Source organism: Dreissena polymorpha, chromosome 2 (genome assembly GCF_020536995.1).
Source record: "Dreissena polymorpha isolate Duluth1 chromosome 2, UMN_Dpol_1.0, whole genome shotgun sequence".
Classification (NCBI taxonomy): Eukaryota; Metazoa; Mollusca; class Bivalvia; order Myida; family Dreissenidae; genus Dreissena; species Dreissena polymorpha.
The window spans coordinates 143,159,546-143,180,018 of record NC_068356.1 but is presented as its reverse complement, the minus strand read 5'-3'; the positions used below and the strand labels follow the sequence as shown (position 1 = coordinate 143,180,018).

The 20,473-nt window shown below is 34.5% G+C and overlaps 1 protein-coding gene across 1 annotated transcript; it reads right to left on the bottom strand.

The window, feature by feature from the left end:
- Positions 1 to 16,592: 16,592 nt before the first annotated feature.
- Positions 16,593 to 18,036, bottom strand: LOC127869287 (uncharacterized). Its single transcript, XM_052411728.1, has 2 exons — positions 17,872 to 18,036; positions 16,593 to 17,570 (listed from the first exon to the last, which is right to left on the bottom strand). The coding sequence occupies exons 1-2, from the start codon at positions 17,884 to 17,886 to the stop codon at positions 17,112 to 17,114; spliced, it is 474 nt and encodes a 157-aa protein (XP_052267688.1). The 5' UTR covers positions 17,887 to 18,036; the 3' UTR covers positions 16,593 to 17,111.
- Positions 18,037 to 20,473: the final 2,437 nt, after the last annotated feature.

Sequence of the window (20,473 nt, the reverse complement as noted above, 5' to 3'; positions counted from 1 at the left end):
CTGTCTGACACCGTCAAAGACTTCTGAAAGTCTCCTGCAGGTATTGGCACCGTCGTAGACCGTCTTTGAGTATCCCTCTGGTGACCAGACGGTCTTCGCACCGTAGAAGACTGTCTGGGATTCTCCTGAAGGTGCCCTGACGGTCTAGGAGCCTTCTGCCACCGTCTGGGAGTCTCCAGCAGCTGCTCAGACGGTCCTGGTACCGTCGAAGACTGTCTAGGAGTCTCCTGCGGGTGGCTTGCCGGTCTGGGGGATTTTCTGGCAGCGTCGCAGACTGTCTGAGAATCTCCTGCATGTGCCCAGAAAGCATTGGCACCGTCACAGACTGTCTGGGGGTCTCCTACTGGCGCCCAGACGGTCTTGGCATCGTCGCACACTGTCTCCGAGTCTCATGCAGGTGCCCCGCCGATTTAAAAGACTGTCTGGCACCGTCTCAGACTGTCTGGGAGTCTCCTCCAGGTGCCCAGACGGTGATGATATCGTTGCAGACTGTCTGGGAGTCTCCTGAAGGTGCATCGCCGGTCTGGAAGACTTTCTGGCAGCGTCGCACACTGTCTCGGGGTCTGCTGCAGGTGCCAAGATGCCGCCGCAGACTGTCTAGAAGTCTCTTGCAGGTACCTCGCCGGTCTTGGAGACTACCTTGGTACCGTCACAGACTGTCTGGGAGTCTCCTGCAGGTGCCCCGCCTGTCTGAGAGACTGTCCGGCACCGTCGCAGACTGTGTGGAAGTCTAGTGCAGGTACACAGACGGTCTTGGCACCGTCGCAGACTGTCTGGGTGTCATCTTCTGGTGCTCCGCCGGTCTGGGAGACTGTCTTGCACCGTCGCAAACAGTATGGGAATCTCCTGCAGGTGTCAAGGCGGTCTTGGCACCGTCTCAGACTGTCTGGGAGTCTCTTGCTGGTACCTTGAACGCGACGAGTGGTCAGTCTAGTGCATTCCTTTGTATGTCCCGTAGCTATTTTTTACATGAGTCTGCTGTCCCCAACGCCACCCCACACGCGTTTATGGCTGCCACAATCTCCTGCCACTTTTTCCGCTTGTTTGTCTCGGTCATCAATTGCCCGTGCTTTCCCTCCAGCAGGTTCTTGTTCTCGATAACAAGCTCTTAAAGGATATCTCCTTTTTGGACCACGAATGGCACTGAATCGAATCGTTGCTGTCTTCGTCTTTAATTTTTCGCGTGTATTTTCGCCGTCGGATGTTGATGGCGGAAGTGGTAATTTTCATAAAAATAGCGACTACCACGACCGCAGTCGACTTACCACACCGTCGTGCGACCACAGTCGCGGCAACTTTCTCCTTTAATACGACGAAAGGTCAGTTGGCGGCCGACGAGCGTCGGTCGACCACACAGTCAACCGACTACAGTCGGGTTTTGAGTTTTTCATTAAACCGGACCCAGGTATCCGGGCTGTTTCGAAGACAATATTGTGGGTGAGAGTGACGGTTTTCTGCTTCACGTTTTGGGTGCTGCTCGAGCCTTGCCTTTGTGACGACGTGTCGTTTCGGTTCGGGGCTACGTATTCCTGATAGCTGTGTCCGATTAATCGCCTGAGGCGGATTGTACCTCATTAACAGATGTCTATTCTTTGGTCGGCCCCGTGTTTGTCTCGGTAGTTGAGTATTAGCACTGTTGCTATAATATGTATATACAATAATAGGAATTTTCTGGAAGCGGTGATCAATACGGATGGAAACGTTGGGGTTTCTGGTATCGCGCAGTACTATGGAAAACAAGGAACAGGTTCCTGATAACCTACCCATGAACAGATGGTGCCGCCGGAAATAGCATCTTCACATTACTGATGTCGTATTTGTCGCGAGCCGCCTTAAGATCATACCAAAGTTCCTTGCGTATTTTTATCGGTAAGGATAGTCAACTATTTTGTGTAGTCTAAGAGTCATATTGATTTTACTTGTCGGGTTGTTTGTTCGGTTATTACGGAGGGAGCGGGCTTCAATGTCGAGATTTTTTAACTCAAGGATCCGTAGACGGGCCTCTGTGACGTCATCGATTGCTTTTGAGTTAAAAAGACAATGTGTAGTTTATAGCATAATTTGTTGATATTATGTCAAAGAGACTTGTTTTATTACCCATGTTCATATGTTCGAACTGCGAATGGTATGTTGCGGAAAACTGCAGGTCATCACTGGTTGCATGTCACTTTCGCTTTGAATCTTGTGTTTTCCAATCATCTGAGCTGAAATAAGGGACATATTTACCTGTGTAGCGGTTTGCCATTACAAAGTTCGAAAAAGCAAGGTTTGATGAATAAATCGGCTGACTGTTGTGACCTGCGATGTAAACAAAGTTACAAAGTCCACAATTAGCCCAATGGGGCTATACGATCCTCTACGATATCGATCGCTCCACTGAAGAATGCCTTAAACAACCATTCTCCATAAATGAAAATAATGCTCCCATTGTATAATTAATCCTAAAGATTTTCGTAAGAATTTTATAATCCTTATGAACGAGTGTTTTTCCCCAAACTCTCAAAAATATTTCTTTTATTATTTGCAAATGTATACTTTTATTCGGATCTTACGGGGTTTCGTCCAGTCTGCTCTTTTGCATTAAAGGTTTGAATTGACATCACACATAAATCTGACGTTTTAATAAAATTGTTTACAATAGACACCACTAAAGCAGCCACGTTAAATGTCAACAAAACATATTGTTTATTCATATAATTCTTTCTTAAGGAAATCAATATTTAACGTTTAATTCTTACAATGTATGCAACCGATGTTTTATTACCATACAATACAGTTTTCTTTGTTTAAGGAATCCACGTATAAGCACATAAACTTTAAAATAAAAACATAGCAAATACTTACTTATCGTTAACAAGTTTCAAATTAATATAAGTTATAACACGTATAATATTTTGTGAGGCAGTTATAGATCTATACATGTTCTTGGTTATGTGAAGTATGTCATATTTATAATCCAAATATATCGGGTCACTCCAAATTACATGCAAATTTGCCTTTGGTTCTATCAAATATAAAGTGCATTGGCAATTACCCTCAAAAAAGGTTTTGAAAACGATATTGAATTAAATTATATTGAAATCAATGTTTTTGTAGTAATAATATGCACCACAAGTATGGCAAACTATTCAGCCATGCTGCATAGATCATAAATAATGAAGACATTCACTCAATAATATTAGCTCACTACTTTTTTCTTAGCACATAATTTTTTTTACACAAGATATCAATTATATCACATAAAGTCATTATTTCCTACTTCCATCAAGACCTCATTCTTTGACAACATATAAAGTCTGATATTGAAGTTTTTTTCTTCATTTACAGAAGGATTTAAACCAGAACGTTTACCAAATGGTTTTAAGTAGACAATAAAAACCGAAATATTTCGCAACATACACTTAATCTGATTCATTTAATGTCCTCATACTCTTGGTAAATTGTACATATGAATGTTTCTTGATCTATATGCACTAACACATGTTCATGACAGATTAACGTTAGCCCACGGCGGGAAATGAACTTAAGATCATGCGTGAGCTTAGGCAGTTAGAGCAACATCTGTGTGTTTTATACTAAGTCTATATTGCCCATTCTAATATAACAGTTATTGTCGCGTATTGTCAGTGCAAATCGATATACATATGCCTGACCTACCTGACCGCAAAAAAAATATTTTTCTTTCAAACGTACTTTATAAAGGGGCATAAACAAACTATATTGATGTCCAGATTTGAGTGTTAAACTGTTTTATCTCTCAAGCCATTTCAAAAGAGATAAAATTGTTTCATGCTGAACACGCAGTCAACATTATTGCGAAACTTCCTTAAAATTAAAGGTCACTTGAATAACATATTTATATAGATGTGAAAACTAATTGAAGATTGAATGTTTTCTATTTCGAAAAGTTTCATATCTATCGGCGGGAAATTGTAAATTCACATTGAATGGACCCTTACAAAGATAAGCTAAGGTGAAAAGCTTGGTTAAACAGCTTTGCCGAAAATTAACTACTTATGTACGATGTTCACTACAAGTAATCGACATCGCGACATATTGTGCGTTTATTTAAAGCCATTAATTGAATTGTAATAAGAGGCATAACATTTATACTATCGGTATCTCTTGGTGCCAATAATACATTATACAATGACCTCACAATTGTAAACTCTGAATTAAATAATGTTACATTTTTTTATAAAATGCAGCCCAAAACATATATAGAAATGCACAATTATATGTATAACGTGAAAATATTTGAAGATTGGATTTCAAGATGTTAAATAATGCATACGAACTGCATTATTTTAAATAAATTGTCGAAAGTAACAATCCTAATTGTATTTTAGTTTTGTGCATGAGAACATGGTTTTCAATTATAAATAAACTACTTGTTTATTTATGGTTTCTAATATGTTTATTAAGATAAACGATCAACTAAATACACATTAAATTCAACTAAGAAAGTTTTAAGCAAAAAAACGAATAACAGTTATTCTGCGAAAACCATTTATGCCTGTGACACACTCGGATCAGATATAGTGCTTTTAATTACATGTTATTGTACGAATTAAACATACATGACCGTCAATATATGTACTGTAACGTTCATAAGAACAATTAGACACTCTGTATATGTCTAACACAATGGCTGCGATAAGGCACTCTTATGGGGTGTGTGGAACACGATATTTTATTACTATGTTATTAGATAGCGCGGTCATATGAGATAAAATTCTGGACAGCTGGCGAGAGATTTATTGCATTGACTCCTCATAATGATTTCGGCGTGTTTTGCCATGCATACGTAATTATGTTCTTGATACGTGCAGTCTTTAGACATAAAACACCATTGGAAATCTATGAACAAATATTTGCAGAAAGTTCTTCTAGCTGGTAGCATCGGTGGTCATTCCGTGTGCCAAACACAACGCGAACGGTACATTTCTGCTGTGAAGAGACGTTAAATCGGTGTCCGACATTTAGTATGTAGCACCATATATCATGAACATTTCTTTGCTCCGTATCAGTACGTGAGTCGAATTCTTGATCGTTTGGAAGACGGAGATATGCATGCGTTTTGTTAGCCGTAGCAGCCTGACTCACGTATATTTTCTACGTCGCGATGATGTCGGGACACATTATTCTGCCTCATGGAATGTTCATGGAACCGTTATATTTTTAAACTGTAGATTTCAAATAATTCAACTGTATCTGGATCCCATTAGAACCACTCACTTCAATTCATACTATGTTCTTATTGTTTTACATTACAGCGAATACATAAGAGATTTATGCTAAGAAATGAACATCTGACTTTGTATAACCCCTATACTGTACATTACCGTAATGGTGATAAATGATTTTGAGTATAAAACGAAGATTACAAGCTAACACAATAATGTTGCAATACAGCAATAGCAACCGATACATTTTACAGGTGAGTTGTATCTTGACTAATAGGATCTCCTCTTTGTTTTCCCTTTTATATTGATCGTACTAAGTGAACTCATCCATAGCGCCATGTTCGTATTGGAACCTTTTAAGAGTATATACTACGCAACTTTGTGCATATACGATACCTCAGGTCGCCAGCATTGTAACCTAAACAATTGTTTTCATCATTTTCTTTTATTCGTGTATGTTTAACTTTGCTTATACTAATAGTAGAGATTGATTTTAGTTACTACAGCTAAAAATCTAGGTTATTTTTCTATGTAAAACGTACCTTTCATGACGTTTACTTAACACAAATAAATGTACAAATTCTTATACGGGAAATTATGTTAACTTCTAGTATATAGTGATTTGCTTTCCTGTACAATGTATTACATGTGTTTGATTAACATAGCATATAATAGTTACAACACAAATACTCAAATGCGAAATAGTATCCAAATGAATTCTTGTATTTTAAAAACGTAGAATTCACTTTAGTCAATTTTCGTGCAAACAGAGTGAACCGTTTTCAAGTAAATTAGACCCTGTAATATAACAACTAAATATTATTGCAACAAGAAGTAAATCCATGTCCGCTTTAATTAAAAAAGCAATTCGATTGCTTAAAATCCACGCAAAAGTCCATTCTTTGTTTCTCGCACTTTTGTTGAATACCATGCATTTTATTTTAATAGAAAAACGTAGTTTACATTAGTTCAACCAATCTGTCTTAAGGCTGGAGCATTAAAGTTGAACATCAAACATTTTAAACAAAGACATTTTTTTCATTAGCGGTGTGTCTGGTCTTTAATTGGAAGCATGCTCCTTGTAAAAAACTGTTTACCAGTCTGGAGGAATCTACAATTGCGGCAATATAGCGCGGCTACAATGGGATTGATTCCATTATAACATAACTTCTCAATATGCCAATTAAAATTTTACTTCAAAGATGTGAGCGTAATAAATGTATTTAGTAAATAGAACATATCTAAGCTGTTCGTCCACAAGATTGTTCATTTCTTATCAAATTGTAGAATTGGCTTTTAAAGAAATTAGTGCTTAAATAATGTTTTACTGAGATCAGAGTAACAAGTTGTGAAGCCAATAAACATGTACACAAAACATACATTTTACGGAGTTGTGTGTTTTCAGACAGCACATCAAATGTTGTATACGTACGGTTTCGAAACACGAACATTAAACGCACCATTTGGAGGACTTTAAACGAATTAAGATATATATTATATGGCATTTAAAACTTCCAATCTTCCTTTTTTGTCTATTCATATACGATGAATTAAATAATCTTCAAATCGCAATTTATAGCAATGGTTTTATCAGAACTTTCTTGCAATATGAATCAGCAGGAGTCATTATATAACCAACAAAATAGAATGCCATTATTGGCGTCGCACTGAAGTGCGGCGACTAGTATGTAATACGTTTTTTTCGCTTTTGGGAGGAGAAGTGATTTTACGGATCAATGTATATATTTTTGTTGTCAGAGATTATCTTGTATAGTGGTGATTTTTTTTGTAAATTATTGTAAATAAGAACTGCATTTGTGCCTATTACATTTACTACAACATTTATTGCCAATAATGCAAAGCTAATTATTTTAATAAATAACTGATCACAGGGACTTGGCAATATTAAAAGATCACAGGGACTTGGCAAAAACGCGACCCGGTGAAACTTTCTGGTTTTGTACAAAAACAAATCTTCTTTGTTACACTATCATAGCAACCACCTAGTTAATAATAAAGGCGCTATAGAGCGCGAAGCGCGACACGTATTATTAATTGTAATAATGAGTCTTGATAAAGGAAGCAGCCGCTTATCAATGAGGAGCACCATCACCGCACCTCAGTCTAATTACTATCAAGTCCTCCTGCAGTTTTTTTTTTAAGTGAAATTATGGGCATTGTTCACTGTTGAATTGAGCTGAAAAGAATTAACAGGTCAAAAGAGTTAGTTAAAATGTGGTTACTGACCAATTATCTGCAACTCATCTTGCAACCAGTTGTTTATAAAAATATATTTTATATTCGATATCTTACGTGACCCACCCAGTCCCGTAAGGCGAAATGATCCGTAAAACAAAATTGTGTCTTTGTGTCGTATGAACGAATCTGCACTAAAACTAAATTTAGGTTCACGTCGTATATGCATGACCAGTTGTAAAACGAAAGAACGGTTGATATTCAAATGCATTATTTTTCTCTTTCCGTGTTTTAGTATGTTGATGCTGCATTAACAAATTTAAGTGTATATGAAGTGAAAACACCAACAATAAAGAACGGTTGCGATAGACACCTATAAACTGTTAGATGCCCATAATATCACTTTAAGAACCACATATAGAAGGCCGCATGCCTGACCCGTATCATGCCAGTGATATGGACCTTTTACCCCGCTCACTAACCAGTGTTTAAACTTCCGGGTTGACATTTAAACCGTCTATTAATAGCTTATTAATATCTTAGTTAGAAGGTGATTTTTCAAGCGGTTCCGTAGTGTAGTGGTTACACACTCGCTTCACATGTGAGAGGCCCAAGGTTCGAGCCCCAGTAGAATCAAATTATTTTATTTGTGTTCTATGTTAACTTTTTGTTTTGTTGTAGACATTTTAGTTTAAATAAATATGCTGTTTTATTGTAACCATTTTTGGGGTTTATTATGCCCATGAAATGTATGTGTGAGATGGTGGGGGGTTCGCAAACACATTAAAAAACTTGTACAGTATTTTCATATCAATTAGTACCCAACCCCTATCGTAAATGAGCAACGTAAGAATAAGTTCAGAATCATCACCTTTGATGTTGAGAAAAATATGAAATTACGCTTACAAGATGAAGCAGATTTTTTAAAACCTACACAGTTCTGTTCCATTAATGAAAACTGCACACGGAAGCCAGTAAAAAAAGGAAACCAATGTAAATAAAATGAACAATGAAATATTTGGGGGTTACAACACAAAATCATAGATAATGGTTATTTGGGGTTATAACACAACATCATAGAAAATGGTTATTTGGGGGATATACTGTGAAACCATTTATTTTCGACAGCACAAAATTTCGTCATTTTTATAAAAATGACGATTTTGTCAGCACTTAAATTCGCCGATTTCTGATTTTGAATTAAAAAAAAAAGATGCGTCAGTCAATATCCGATTTGTGTGTAATACATATTCGCGATTAATCGCAGTTGGGAAAAATCGTGGTACGAATGCGGGAACACACTTGAGAATCACTCCAAGAGGTGGGGCCTGTTTGTCACATGCCAATTAACTAGTCTTTTGTTATCAAGGGACAGTAATGGACCCTCTTAATGTATGCCATTCACACGTTCATTGTTATGATTAGCGGACAAGTGGGTTAACGAGTGTTTGTAACAACGAAGCCAATTGCCAATTAGTCTTATTCTATTATTATAATTGCCATACTAAAATATGTTTTATTAATTTGTGATAAATACGCATGTTGATCACACATCGTCATCTTTTCATTTGGTTTATTGTCTTTCATCGGCATTCGCTGCGTGATGGCTAATATGCAACACCCCTGAAAAACACAATGCACCTAATGGGTAATAAAGTTATAAACAATTAGCGCTAATTCATTACCATTCAACATAAACGAAGTCAACGCATTCGATACAGCTGTACTGCACACGCGTTTAAAAGAAGTGTAACGTGTCAGTAAAGTACCTTGTGTAATCTACATCCCTTTGTGTCAAAACCGGATTAATCTTGATTACGAAACAGCAGTGAATGTGTGCATGGATTATGTTGGAATTTAATGCCTCATGTCTACGGTAAAGTTTTAAAATATTGTTCAACTTAGTGTTTGTATTTGTTCAAACATAGAGCACGATTTTTCGTTAGGATCTTAAATTCGCCGATCGGTCGACTGACGAAATTTATGAAAATTAATGCCTGACGATTAATAATGGTAACACAAATCATAGATAATGGTTATATCAGTATCTTTATCTATTTTGTTTAAAATAATCGGCCAATATATTAATATTTACAGTAGAAAATAATCGTTCCATGTAACTTCATTGAGTGCCTTTTGCACTGAAATTCCCGACGCCCTTTGATGCTTTGCATCAATACTTATCTTGTGTAACGCTCGTATGTATCCGATTATCCGTTTTGGTTCTGGGCATGTATGGAAATAATTTGAAAGACACGAACATACAATCTAAAACATGCTTATTTTATACAATAAGCATATGCATACAGCTTTCTCCCAAAACAGTTTAAAATAATGTTAACGGCTGTTTTTTTACGACTGCTAATTTGAGTGAGTCTGACACTCTTAGTTGTGGGAAAATGTTGTATACTAGCACTGTATTTTCTTATAATATTTGCTTTTTTTATTATTGATTTTCAACAAACATTTCTATTACAACTTGAGTACACATATGAAGCAACATAACATTTTGGTCTCTTACATATACTCAAGTATCATATGCATTGACTATGTCTGCACTTATACGTGTTTTATGTATATACTAAGAGGAAAAAAAACTTTATTTGTTTAGGTATGAACATGGTATTGCTTAACATGTTACCAGAAAAATATTATTGCGACGATGCTATGTTATTTTCTAAAGAGTGAAAAGGAGAGGGGAAAAGCTAGATTTGATAATAAGAGAGTTTTAACATTGACTAATTATTTTTATATAAAAAAAATAATAAAGTGAAAAATAATTAAATATATATCAAACAAAAATCAAAAGGCCCGCGATGTTTGACATATTTTACAAAATTTGACATAAATAAAGAGAAACATTAAGCGGTTTAAAAAGAAAGATTAAACAGAAAAATCCTAAAGTGTCGGGGATGTAGGCAAGATTCTTAATGAGTTATTTCAAAGTTGTGCCATTTTTTATGATGTTGATCAATTTTTCCTTTTTCGAAGGCAATTTGCTTTTCTAATATAATTTTCATTCTTAGAGCATTGTTGAAGGTCTCAATATTTGGCTGTTCGGCTTTTGATTTGGTATTGAATATGTAAGATTTCATAAGGATAATTATAAAGTTAATCACTTGATTATGAGTGCCTCCGTTTTTAGTTCCAAAAATAATATCAATTACATTCAGTTTTATGTGTAATTGTTTTCTTTTTAATAACAACGTCAGATCCTGCCATATGGGTTGTACAGAATTACATTCATATAAAACGTGTATAATTGTTTCCTTACAACTTGCGCAAAAAGTGCACAAACTTGAAGATGTTAGATTACATTTATACAAATATGAATTAGTTGGTAGTATGCACTGTAGAATCTTATATTGAAAATTGCGTAAAGTGTTATCTATGGTGGCTTTAAATGGTGTTAAATAAGCATGTTTCCAGTCGATACTTTGTTCATAGGGGGCCATTATGTCTTCCCATTTCTTTTTTTGTTTAGTTTTATTTTCTTCTAAGGTTTGTTGTAGATTATATAAATATTTACACACTGTTTTTGATTTTTGTACTTTTTCAAGTAATGTGTTATGATTGAAATTGACAAAATCCATTTAAGATAGTTGTTGGTTGCAAGCTATTGGGATACTTTGGATTAGTGTGTAATATTTAAGATAATCTGTTGAGGGTAATTCATATAGGGTTTTAAAAGCTTCAAATGTATAATAGGTTTTTGACCTAAAGTCGTATATGTGTTCGAGGAATTTTATACCCTTATTAAACCAGTTTAGGTAGAAGAAGGTATGTTGATTTTTTTTCTTTCCTCGAGTTATTCCATATAATCGTTTTATTTACATGCCCTTCTTTTTCTTTCGATTTAATCTTGTTCCAAGAGATAATGACATCTCTGAGGAATATATTTTTAAAATTGGAAACAATATGTTTTTCATTAAGTGCGCATTCAAATACAAGATTTCCACCATATTTATTAAGTTCATTCTGATAGAAAATTTTCCACTGCCCTTTATTGTTTACGTCTGTTAATCTTTTGACCCAACTGGCCTTATTAGCATGTTTTAGAGCAGTAATATCGGTGAGTTTGAGCCCTCCTTGATCTATTGGTTTAACTAGGGTTGTTCTTTTTATTTTTTCAGGTTTGCAATCCCATACAAATTGGAATATAGATTTATTAATTGTTTGTAATATTTCATGATTAGGGATTGGGAGTGCTGACAATGTGTACATAACCTTTGGCAGGGCAAAAGTTTTAACCACAGTGACTTTTCCAAGGAGTGTTTATTTTCTGTGTTGCCACTATTTTAAGCAATTTATAAAGAAAGGCAAGTAATTTTGGTTGCAAGTTTTTGTCTATATTGAGATGTTCGTTATTGGTGAAATAAAAACCAAGTGTTTTAGCTTCTTCAGAGGTCCAAGAAAAATATTTGTATTTGTTAAATATAATTTGTGTGTTTTTAAGTGAAACAACGCGCATTACGATAGATTTTTGTGTATTTAGTTTGAGTCCAGATACTTCACTGAAGTCTTGAATAGTATTTATCAATGTTGAAAACGAATTAAGCGTTCATCTGTCATATAAGTTGTATCATCTGCGAAAAGTGTTTGTTTTATTTCTTGTTCTTTTATTTTTATCCCTTTGATGTCTTCATTCTTTTCAATAAAGTTGGACAATATTTCTATGCTTAATACAAAAAGAGTTGTTGATAATGGACAGCCTTGTTTTACGCCCCTTCGAATAGGGATAGGTTCAGATAAATGTCCGTAATTAATAATTATGGTACTTATGTCAGTATAAAATAATTTAATCCATTGTATGAGTTCAGTTCCAAAATTAAATTGTTTGAGACTTTTAAACATGAAGTCGTGATCTAAACTATCGAATGCTTTTTTCATAATCGGCAAAGAAAAGAAGTCCTGGCTTATTATTGTTATTAATATAATGTATGGTTTCAAAAAATGTGTGTACGTTCTCGCCAATGAATCTACCTTTTATAAATCCTGTTTGTCTTGGCTCAACAACAGACGAAATAACTTTTTTAATCCTGTTGCGATTGTTTTGGTCGCTATTTTATAGTCAACATTTAATAAACTTAATGGTCTCCAATTATCCAGTGTATCTAGATTTTTTCCTGGTTTTGGAATAAGTGTAAGAATACTTTGTTTTTGAAGTTGGGTTAATTGTCCATTATCAAATGAATGGTTAATTGAATTAATATAATGAGTTTTAATAACTTCCCAAAATACCTTGTAAAATTCTGCGGATAAACCATCTGAACCGGGACTTTTATTATCATCCATCTCTTTTAAAGCGTTTAAACATTCATATTCTGTGAGTAAGCCTTCGCATGATTGTTTCTCATTTTCTGACAGTCCTTTTATATCTAAGTTAAAAAAATGTGAATTATTCAGAGTATTCGTGTCAATAGATTTTTTATTGCTATAAAGGTTTGAGTAAAAGCTTCTTTGTTCATTCAGTAAAGTCTTAATGTCTGAGACTTCAATGTTATTTATTTTTAACTTGTGAATGGTTTTACTTTCGTAATGTCTTTTTTCAAGATTTGCAAAGTATTTGGTATTTTTTTCATTATGTTCAATGTGTTTGGCTCTTGCTCTTACTAACATGCCATTTATTTTCTCTTCTATGATAGTATCGTACTCTATTTGAGTTTCTTTAAACAGTTTGAATATATTTTCGTTGTTATCACTGTTTGTATTGATTTTTTGCTCTAGTGACTCTAGTTTGTTAATGATAATTTGCTCTTTTTCCTGGTTTCGTTTTTTAATCATTGTAGAGAATTTTAAACTCATGTCCCTTACCGTTTCTTTTATAAGTTCCAACAGTGTATTTGGACTACAGTTAGTGTTATGTTCCACTATGCAATGAATTTCTTGTTTAATTTGATTTTGATACTCTTCATTTGAAAGCATAGCATTATTTATTTTAAAATAGCCAGGCCCTTTTTGTTGTATTTTATTGTCAATAATTATTTCAATCAAAAAGTGGTCTGTCTTATATCCCGGCTTTATTTTTGCTTTATTAATTATATTACATATATTTTGGGAAATAAGGTAATAATCCAATCTACAAAAAATAACCGGTTTTCCACTTGAATGCCATGTATAACGTTTTTGTTCTGGATGAAGAGCTCGCCAAATGTCTATCAAATTGCATGAATCGACTATGGAATTTATTTTGTTCCTGCTGTTTATGTGTGTATCCTTTTTGCCGTTCTTTTTGTCTAGATTTGGGTTAAGTATTGTATTAAAATCGCCTTCTATTATGTAATTTTATCCATATTTTGTAGTAGATGTATTTCCAGTTTTTCAAAAAAACTTGTTTCATCTTTGTTTGGACCATATATATTTATTAAGGTGATTTCTTGATTATTAATAATAACATCTATTGTGCATAATCTACCGGGTACTAATTCTTTAAAATCGCCTATGCTTACATTATCTTTATTTTTGATTAAAATTCCTAAACCTTCACTATTTGATTTGTTCCGACTGTAAAAGCTTGTTCCACTCCATTCTGATTGCCATTTGTTTTTTGTTAGCTCACAAACATGTGTTTCTTGAAGTAAACACACTGTGTAATTGTTTTTTTCAAACCATTTGAAAATACTTTGCCTTTTATTAGCATTGTTGAGACCTCTTACATTTAAAGAGCATATTTTTTCATAAATTTTTTTCTCCAAAAGATTTTATTTTTATGGCTAAATTGAATCGTACTGAATCTTGCCTATTAATTTTATAAAAGTACATAATTATATCCTGTTTTATTGACATGTGTTGGGATTTTGTGTTTATTTCTACTGGTTTAAAAGAAAATGTTATAAACGATAGTGTAGATATGAAAAAGTGTACAAAAACATCACAACAATAAACATACAGACGATAAGTACATGAATGCTTATGAAAATCAAATCAGGCATTAACATTACCAATGCAGAAGAAAACCCCCACAAACATTCAACTAAGTTTAACAGATGTGATCCGTAATTATTTAAGTTCCCTAAATGTGATAAAAGAAAATGTTATTAACGATAGTGTAGATATGAAAATGTGTACAAAAACATCACAACAATAAACATAAAGACGATAAGTACATGAATGCATTTGAAAATCAAATCAGGCATTAACATTACCAATGCAGAAGAAAACCTCCCACAAACATTCAACTAAGTTAAACAGATGTGATCCGTAATTTAACATTACCAATGCGGAAGAAAAACATATATTCAACTAAGTTTAATAGATATGATCTTTAATAATTTAAGTTCCCTAAATGTGCTAAAGCGCCATTTTAAAATATACGATGTTTTATAATATCAACCTGGATTTTGATTCTAATGTATATAAAGTCAGCTATTGTATGTTATTAATAATAAGGTAGTTATTAATATGTGTTCAAAAAACATCAACACATTACAATTATAATATCAACCTGGATTTTGATTCTAATGTATATAAAGTCAGCTATTGTTTGTTATTTATAATAAGGTAGTTATTAATATGTGTACAAAAAACATCAACACATTACAAATACAGGCAATTAGCACATGAATACATGTTTAAGTCACATAATATGTACACTGTTTTCTAATAACCAACTGGATTTTGATTCTTGTATATATAAAAGCAGCTATTGTATGTATGTGTAAATACTGTCAAATTTACTTACAACCTAGTTGTGCCAAAGTATAGTTAAAATAAACAATAATTTATCATTTTATCCTATATAGTGTTTAACCAACAGCTGGTGATTGTGTATCAGTACATTATGTTAACTCACACTAACAACACCACTAGGTTCTTACATTAACTGTATTAAAGCTGCTAAGCTGTTGGGTTCCATTTTTTATTTCTATAAAAAAAAAATTTTAACAGTGTAATTGTAGCTTATTTTAACATATATGACATAAATTATATGATATATTATTAACAGATTTAACATGTTTTTAAACATGTGTCAAATATATTTGATACCTATCCGGCGCAATTAATATGAACATGTGTACATCATATTATACTGCTAAGACGTGCTATTGTAATATATGGTGGACGAACCAGTTATCGAACACCTAAGAAATTAAGTTAAATTTGCAAACACTTAAAATAACAAAAACAATTTGTTTTAACAAATAACTAACAGTTCAATCATTAAATAACTTATCTGTAAAGTTTTCAAGCAAATATCCGTCAAGAATTCATAACAATGATTCCTTGTTTATTGTCACCTCTAGCAGACAAAACAAAATGGCGGCCGATGTAAACATGACCTATTACCGAACAGTTCATAAATACTACTCCAGTGAATATAAACAAACATGAAACTGAACAATTTTTTTTGAAACATGAAAATTAACAAAATTAGAAAAGCATGTAGCTTTGAACACAAAAAAACAAGTCTATTCCTCTGCAATATTGTGGCAAGGACAATAGAACGGGTCATTTCTCCTAACAACATGTGTGGCTGTGCAAAACTGCAAGTGCACCCAGTGGCTACAGTTATCAAAGTCACACTTGGCCAACTTTACAAATATCAATGATACGCAGTTAGCAAGTTCTTTTGGCTGAAAGAGGCTGCATACACAACAAGTTTCATCATCATCTTCATCTTCAGAGGATTCAACATCAGTGTTCAGATGGGAGGGTCCAGGCTCTGGGTAAGTGTGTTGTTTTGTTGATTGTTTTTTTTTTTCAGTTGTTTGTTCCTTGTTTGTGAAACTGTTTCTTGTGTGGGCATAAGCTTCGAATGTTTGTTGGATTGTTCAGTTTGTTGCTTGTTTTTCTGTTCATTTGTTGTTTCAGCTCTTTCCCTGAGTTTCTGTTCAATTACCGGATCTGTTATTTCTTTGCCAGATGTAAATTCAAGAATGTTATTCTTTTTCTTTCCATTGTTGAATTCTTTCTTTTTGTTAATGACAACTTCTGCTTCATAGAAGATTCTTTCATGCATGTTTTTGTTGATTTCAGGAACAGATGGTTCAGCAACATATGGTAGCGAAGTGGTAAAATGCTCCTTGCTAACAGCTGACTCGTCAACAGGAAAACACCTGATTTCTTGAAGGCAGATCGAAGATTTTCCACAGACAATGCTGCTACGTATGCAGCAGATCCAAGAGGAGCAACATTGTACCTTGTTATTTTTGTAGAGGGATTTTCTCTGATAAATCTGTGACACATGGAGTTGTAGATTTTTTGAAGGGGTCCAAAACAACCCACATCAAGGGGTTGAAGGACATGGCTTGTGTGGGCCGGTAAGATGAATAGAATAATGTTATTCTTCTTTGCCCAATCCAGCACTGGAACATTTATGTGGCTTTTATGACCATCAAGCAGAACAAGGATAGGCTGTGACTTGTCCACTCTTTGCACATATCTGAGGAAATGGGTGTCCATGTAGTGTAAAAACACAGCTGAATTTGACCAGCCACTGTCAGACATACACCCTGATGACCCTTGTGTAGACCCTTGTAACAGATCTGCATTCAGGCGTTTCCCTTTGAAAACAAAGAATGGTGGAAGCTGTGTGCCTAATGCGTTTCCACATCCAATAATTGTTGTAACGCAGGACCTTGACGAAGTAACTGCTGGTGCCTTCAATGTGCCACTTATTATGAATGGTGGTGTATGCTCTGTTTGGATACCTTTTTCGTCAATGTTATAGACACACTCAGGTTTGTTGTGGAGGTCATGTTTTTTAACAACGCTCATCAAATTGTTGAACTATTCATGAACATTGGCCTTTGATGTGGCTTCAGCTCTGTAGTTGGACAGTGCCCTCGGACGAACAACTCGCAACTCAGGCCATCGCTGCTGGAAACCCTTAAACCATTTCACAGACAAAGGTTTATCATTTGGCCTTTTACCAAGGAACACTGCATAGTTTGTAGCACTTGCTACAACTTCACTGATGGTATAACCATACCCAAGGGCAGCCATTGTCTTGACATGGTCAACTAGTTTGACCTCTTCTTCCTGAGAGAAGAGTGGAGCTGGTCCGGGTTTGAGGCATTCAGGGTCAATTACCGCTTTCACACGGTCCCATAGTGTAGTATGAGGAACACCATACTGTTTTGCAACAATTCTTACTGGCAAGCCACTGTCTTTTACTTTAAGGTATGCATTGTGAAGAGCTGTTGGTGAGTAAAGACCTCTGTGTTTAATTATCTTCTTAGGATTAGACTGAAAAAAAAGAAAAACAAACTTAACTTTATGATGATCAATTGTCAAGAAAGAAAAGCTGGAATATTTTTTCGGAACTGTGCTGTAGCTCTAAGAGCGATAATAAAACAAAGTCACATGACTATCACATGACTGTCACGTGACCCGGACTCGACGAAAAAATCTACGTCTGCTGCAACCAAAATTGCAAATGGAAATACGCTTTTTGGTGTGTAAATGCACGTTTTGATAAATGCATTCAAAAAGTAATAGCAAAAAATACATAAAACCGTGTAAATAACAATAAATGCATTTCTTTTACCTGTTTTCGGCGCATTTGTTGCAAGCTTAGTGGACAAGTAGGTCACGGACTTCATAAATGACCATTTGTTTATGGATGTGACGTCATGCGCACTTTTGCGCATGCGCATATAGAACCAAAACAAACCGTCCGATATCAGGTTCTGTTCGATAATAGGTACTTACACGATACTATTTGTTATACAAGTTTATGTATAGACGTTTCTAAATCAATCTGTTCATGCATGACATAATAGAGTAATAAGGCAAAATATAATACAGTTTGTATCATCTACAGTTTTTATCATGTATTAATGATCACTTAAATGTAAGGAAATCTTATATCTAATAAGAGATCCTGTCAAGGATAGTGGTAAATAATGTTTTGTTGTAATTAATCCATACCACCGAAAGCAAAAGAAAAGGGATTAAATCACAAGTTTTACAATATTTATTGCCACGGTTGAGTGGCCACTAATCCTTTGTGTGTAAAACTGCTCCTGGATTTAGGACACGTATCTGTAATTGTACATCAGTGTTCATGTTTGTATACTTCTCAAAATCAGTTAGGCTGCACACAATCACTGGTTTTACTGCTTATATTGTAAATAACTATAGTTTTGAGGTCTGCTGGGTTATTGCTTTATCACAGTATTTATGAATGAATAGTGTGTTTTCCTGATCTATAAAAAAAACACAAAAAACACATGTTCTGCTCATGATTTCAATTTTTGAGGCCATGGTAGGTTCAGCCATTCGTCATATTGCTTGTATAAGACTCTTTGTATGTTGCCATCTCGGTTTTTATAAAAGATTTTTCCGCTTCTACTCCAGACTGACTCTACAGTGTCTCTTTTCTTTAATCGCACAGAGTTGAAGACATCTTGGTTTAATGGGGTAAGGTGTTCACTAGGGTATATTTTACCCTGTTTTAACTGCCTGCTCATTTTCATGATCTGGATTTTTTTGTCTCTTGATACGAATTTTATTACTACCGGTCTGCATTTTCCATTTTCAAAACGCCCTAGCTTATGACCATAATCAATATCAGTTTTATTCAGTTAAATACCAGTGTGCTTTTTAACAACGTCTGCCACAAGCTTCATAGTGTTTTTTGGTGTTTCAGTTTTATCCATATCTTGCAATCCATGAAAGACCACGTTGTTAATTCTGGTATATTGTTCTAGCTCATTTAATGCTTCTTTGTTTGCATACTTTTCTTTAATCAAAGTTTCCCTGTTCATCACTTTTTCTGCGTTCAACTCAGTATGCAATTTGTCTATCTCTTTCTTTAAATTCTCATTCTCGCTTTTTCTATCAAACAGCTTTGATTCCAATAACTCGACTCTATGGAGAGAATCAATACTGTTTTTCATTTGACCAACAATTTTTTCAATCATGTTTTCAAGACAGCTGTCATGTTTCATTAAAACATTTGAGAGTTTACTATTTATTTCACTTAGCTGTCTAGAAATTTCTTTGATGCTGATGTTATCTTTATTTACATTCTGTTTCTTGTTTTGTATTTTTCACATGTTTAGGCTTCTTTTTGGACTGTTTTTTGCTTTCGTCCTTTGATGAATTCATGCTGATGTCTTGTTCACTTACGCTGCTTATATATTTACGTTCATTGTCTTTTTCCTAACTTTTTTCATCACATTCGCTCTCAGATACTTCTGAAACTTCAAGTAGTTCTGAGGTCATATCTTTAATAATGTCTTTGTTTTGTGGAGAATTTGATGCCATACTTTTTTGAACAGTATACTTTGGAATGTTTTAAAAATAAGTTTTGATCTTTTCTTTTGAAGCTAATTATGCATTTTTCATACCTTTTTTGTTTTCATGTCCAGTATTCCATTCTAAACTTTAGCACAAATCATTTTCTGTAACTAATTCCCAACACTGAGGCTAGAAACTTTTAAAACATTTGTAATTTTTGTTCTCCAGAAGAAACACAACATGCCCATTCAAGGGAGAGCAGTATATTTGCTGACGTTGTTACGTTTTAATAAACATTGAACTGATTTTTTGTTTAAAACAATTATATCTACTTTTAACTGAATTACCTTTGGCAACATGCTCGCATGAACTTTGAAGAGACATGCCATGGTGTGTGAATATTTCACAGTAAAATTAATGACAACAACATACATTTGAAACAAGACTATTGCCAAGCAATATAATAATTATTCCCATCATTGTCAGAAATTTTGTTTGATGCCATAGCAACCAGAATTTTTGACGTAGGAACAAAATGAATTGACGTGCATATTGCCATCTATCCATGCTTCATTTTTTATTAAAAGATATGAAGAACTTTTAAAGTTATCGCAGGATCCAGAAAAGTGTGACAGACAGACTCACAGACTCACATACAGACGCAAAGAGCGCAAACCATAAGTCACTCCGGTGAAACCGGTTGTGGACAAAAACAATATGACCAACATTTTAAGGCACAGTAGCGCAGGAGACGAAGGTTTTATCAGGGTAAACGATCGGATATTTAAAAAAAAACAAAGCATTATTACAAACTTATTGTTATAAGAAACAAGAATATTTAGATTATCTGTGTCGCTCATGAAAACACGGTATTACAAAAATGTATGTTTAATTAAGTTTAGATC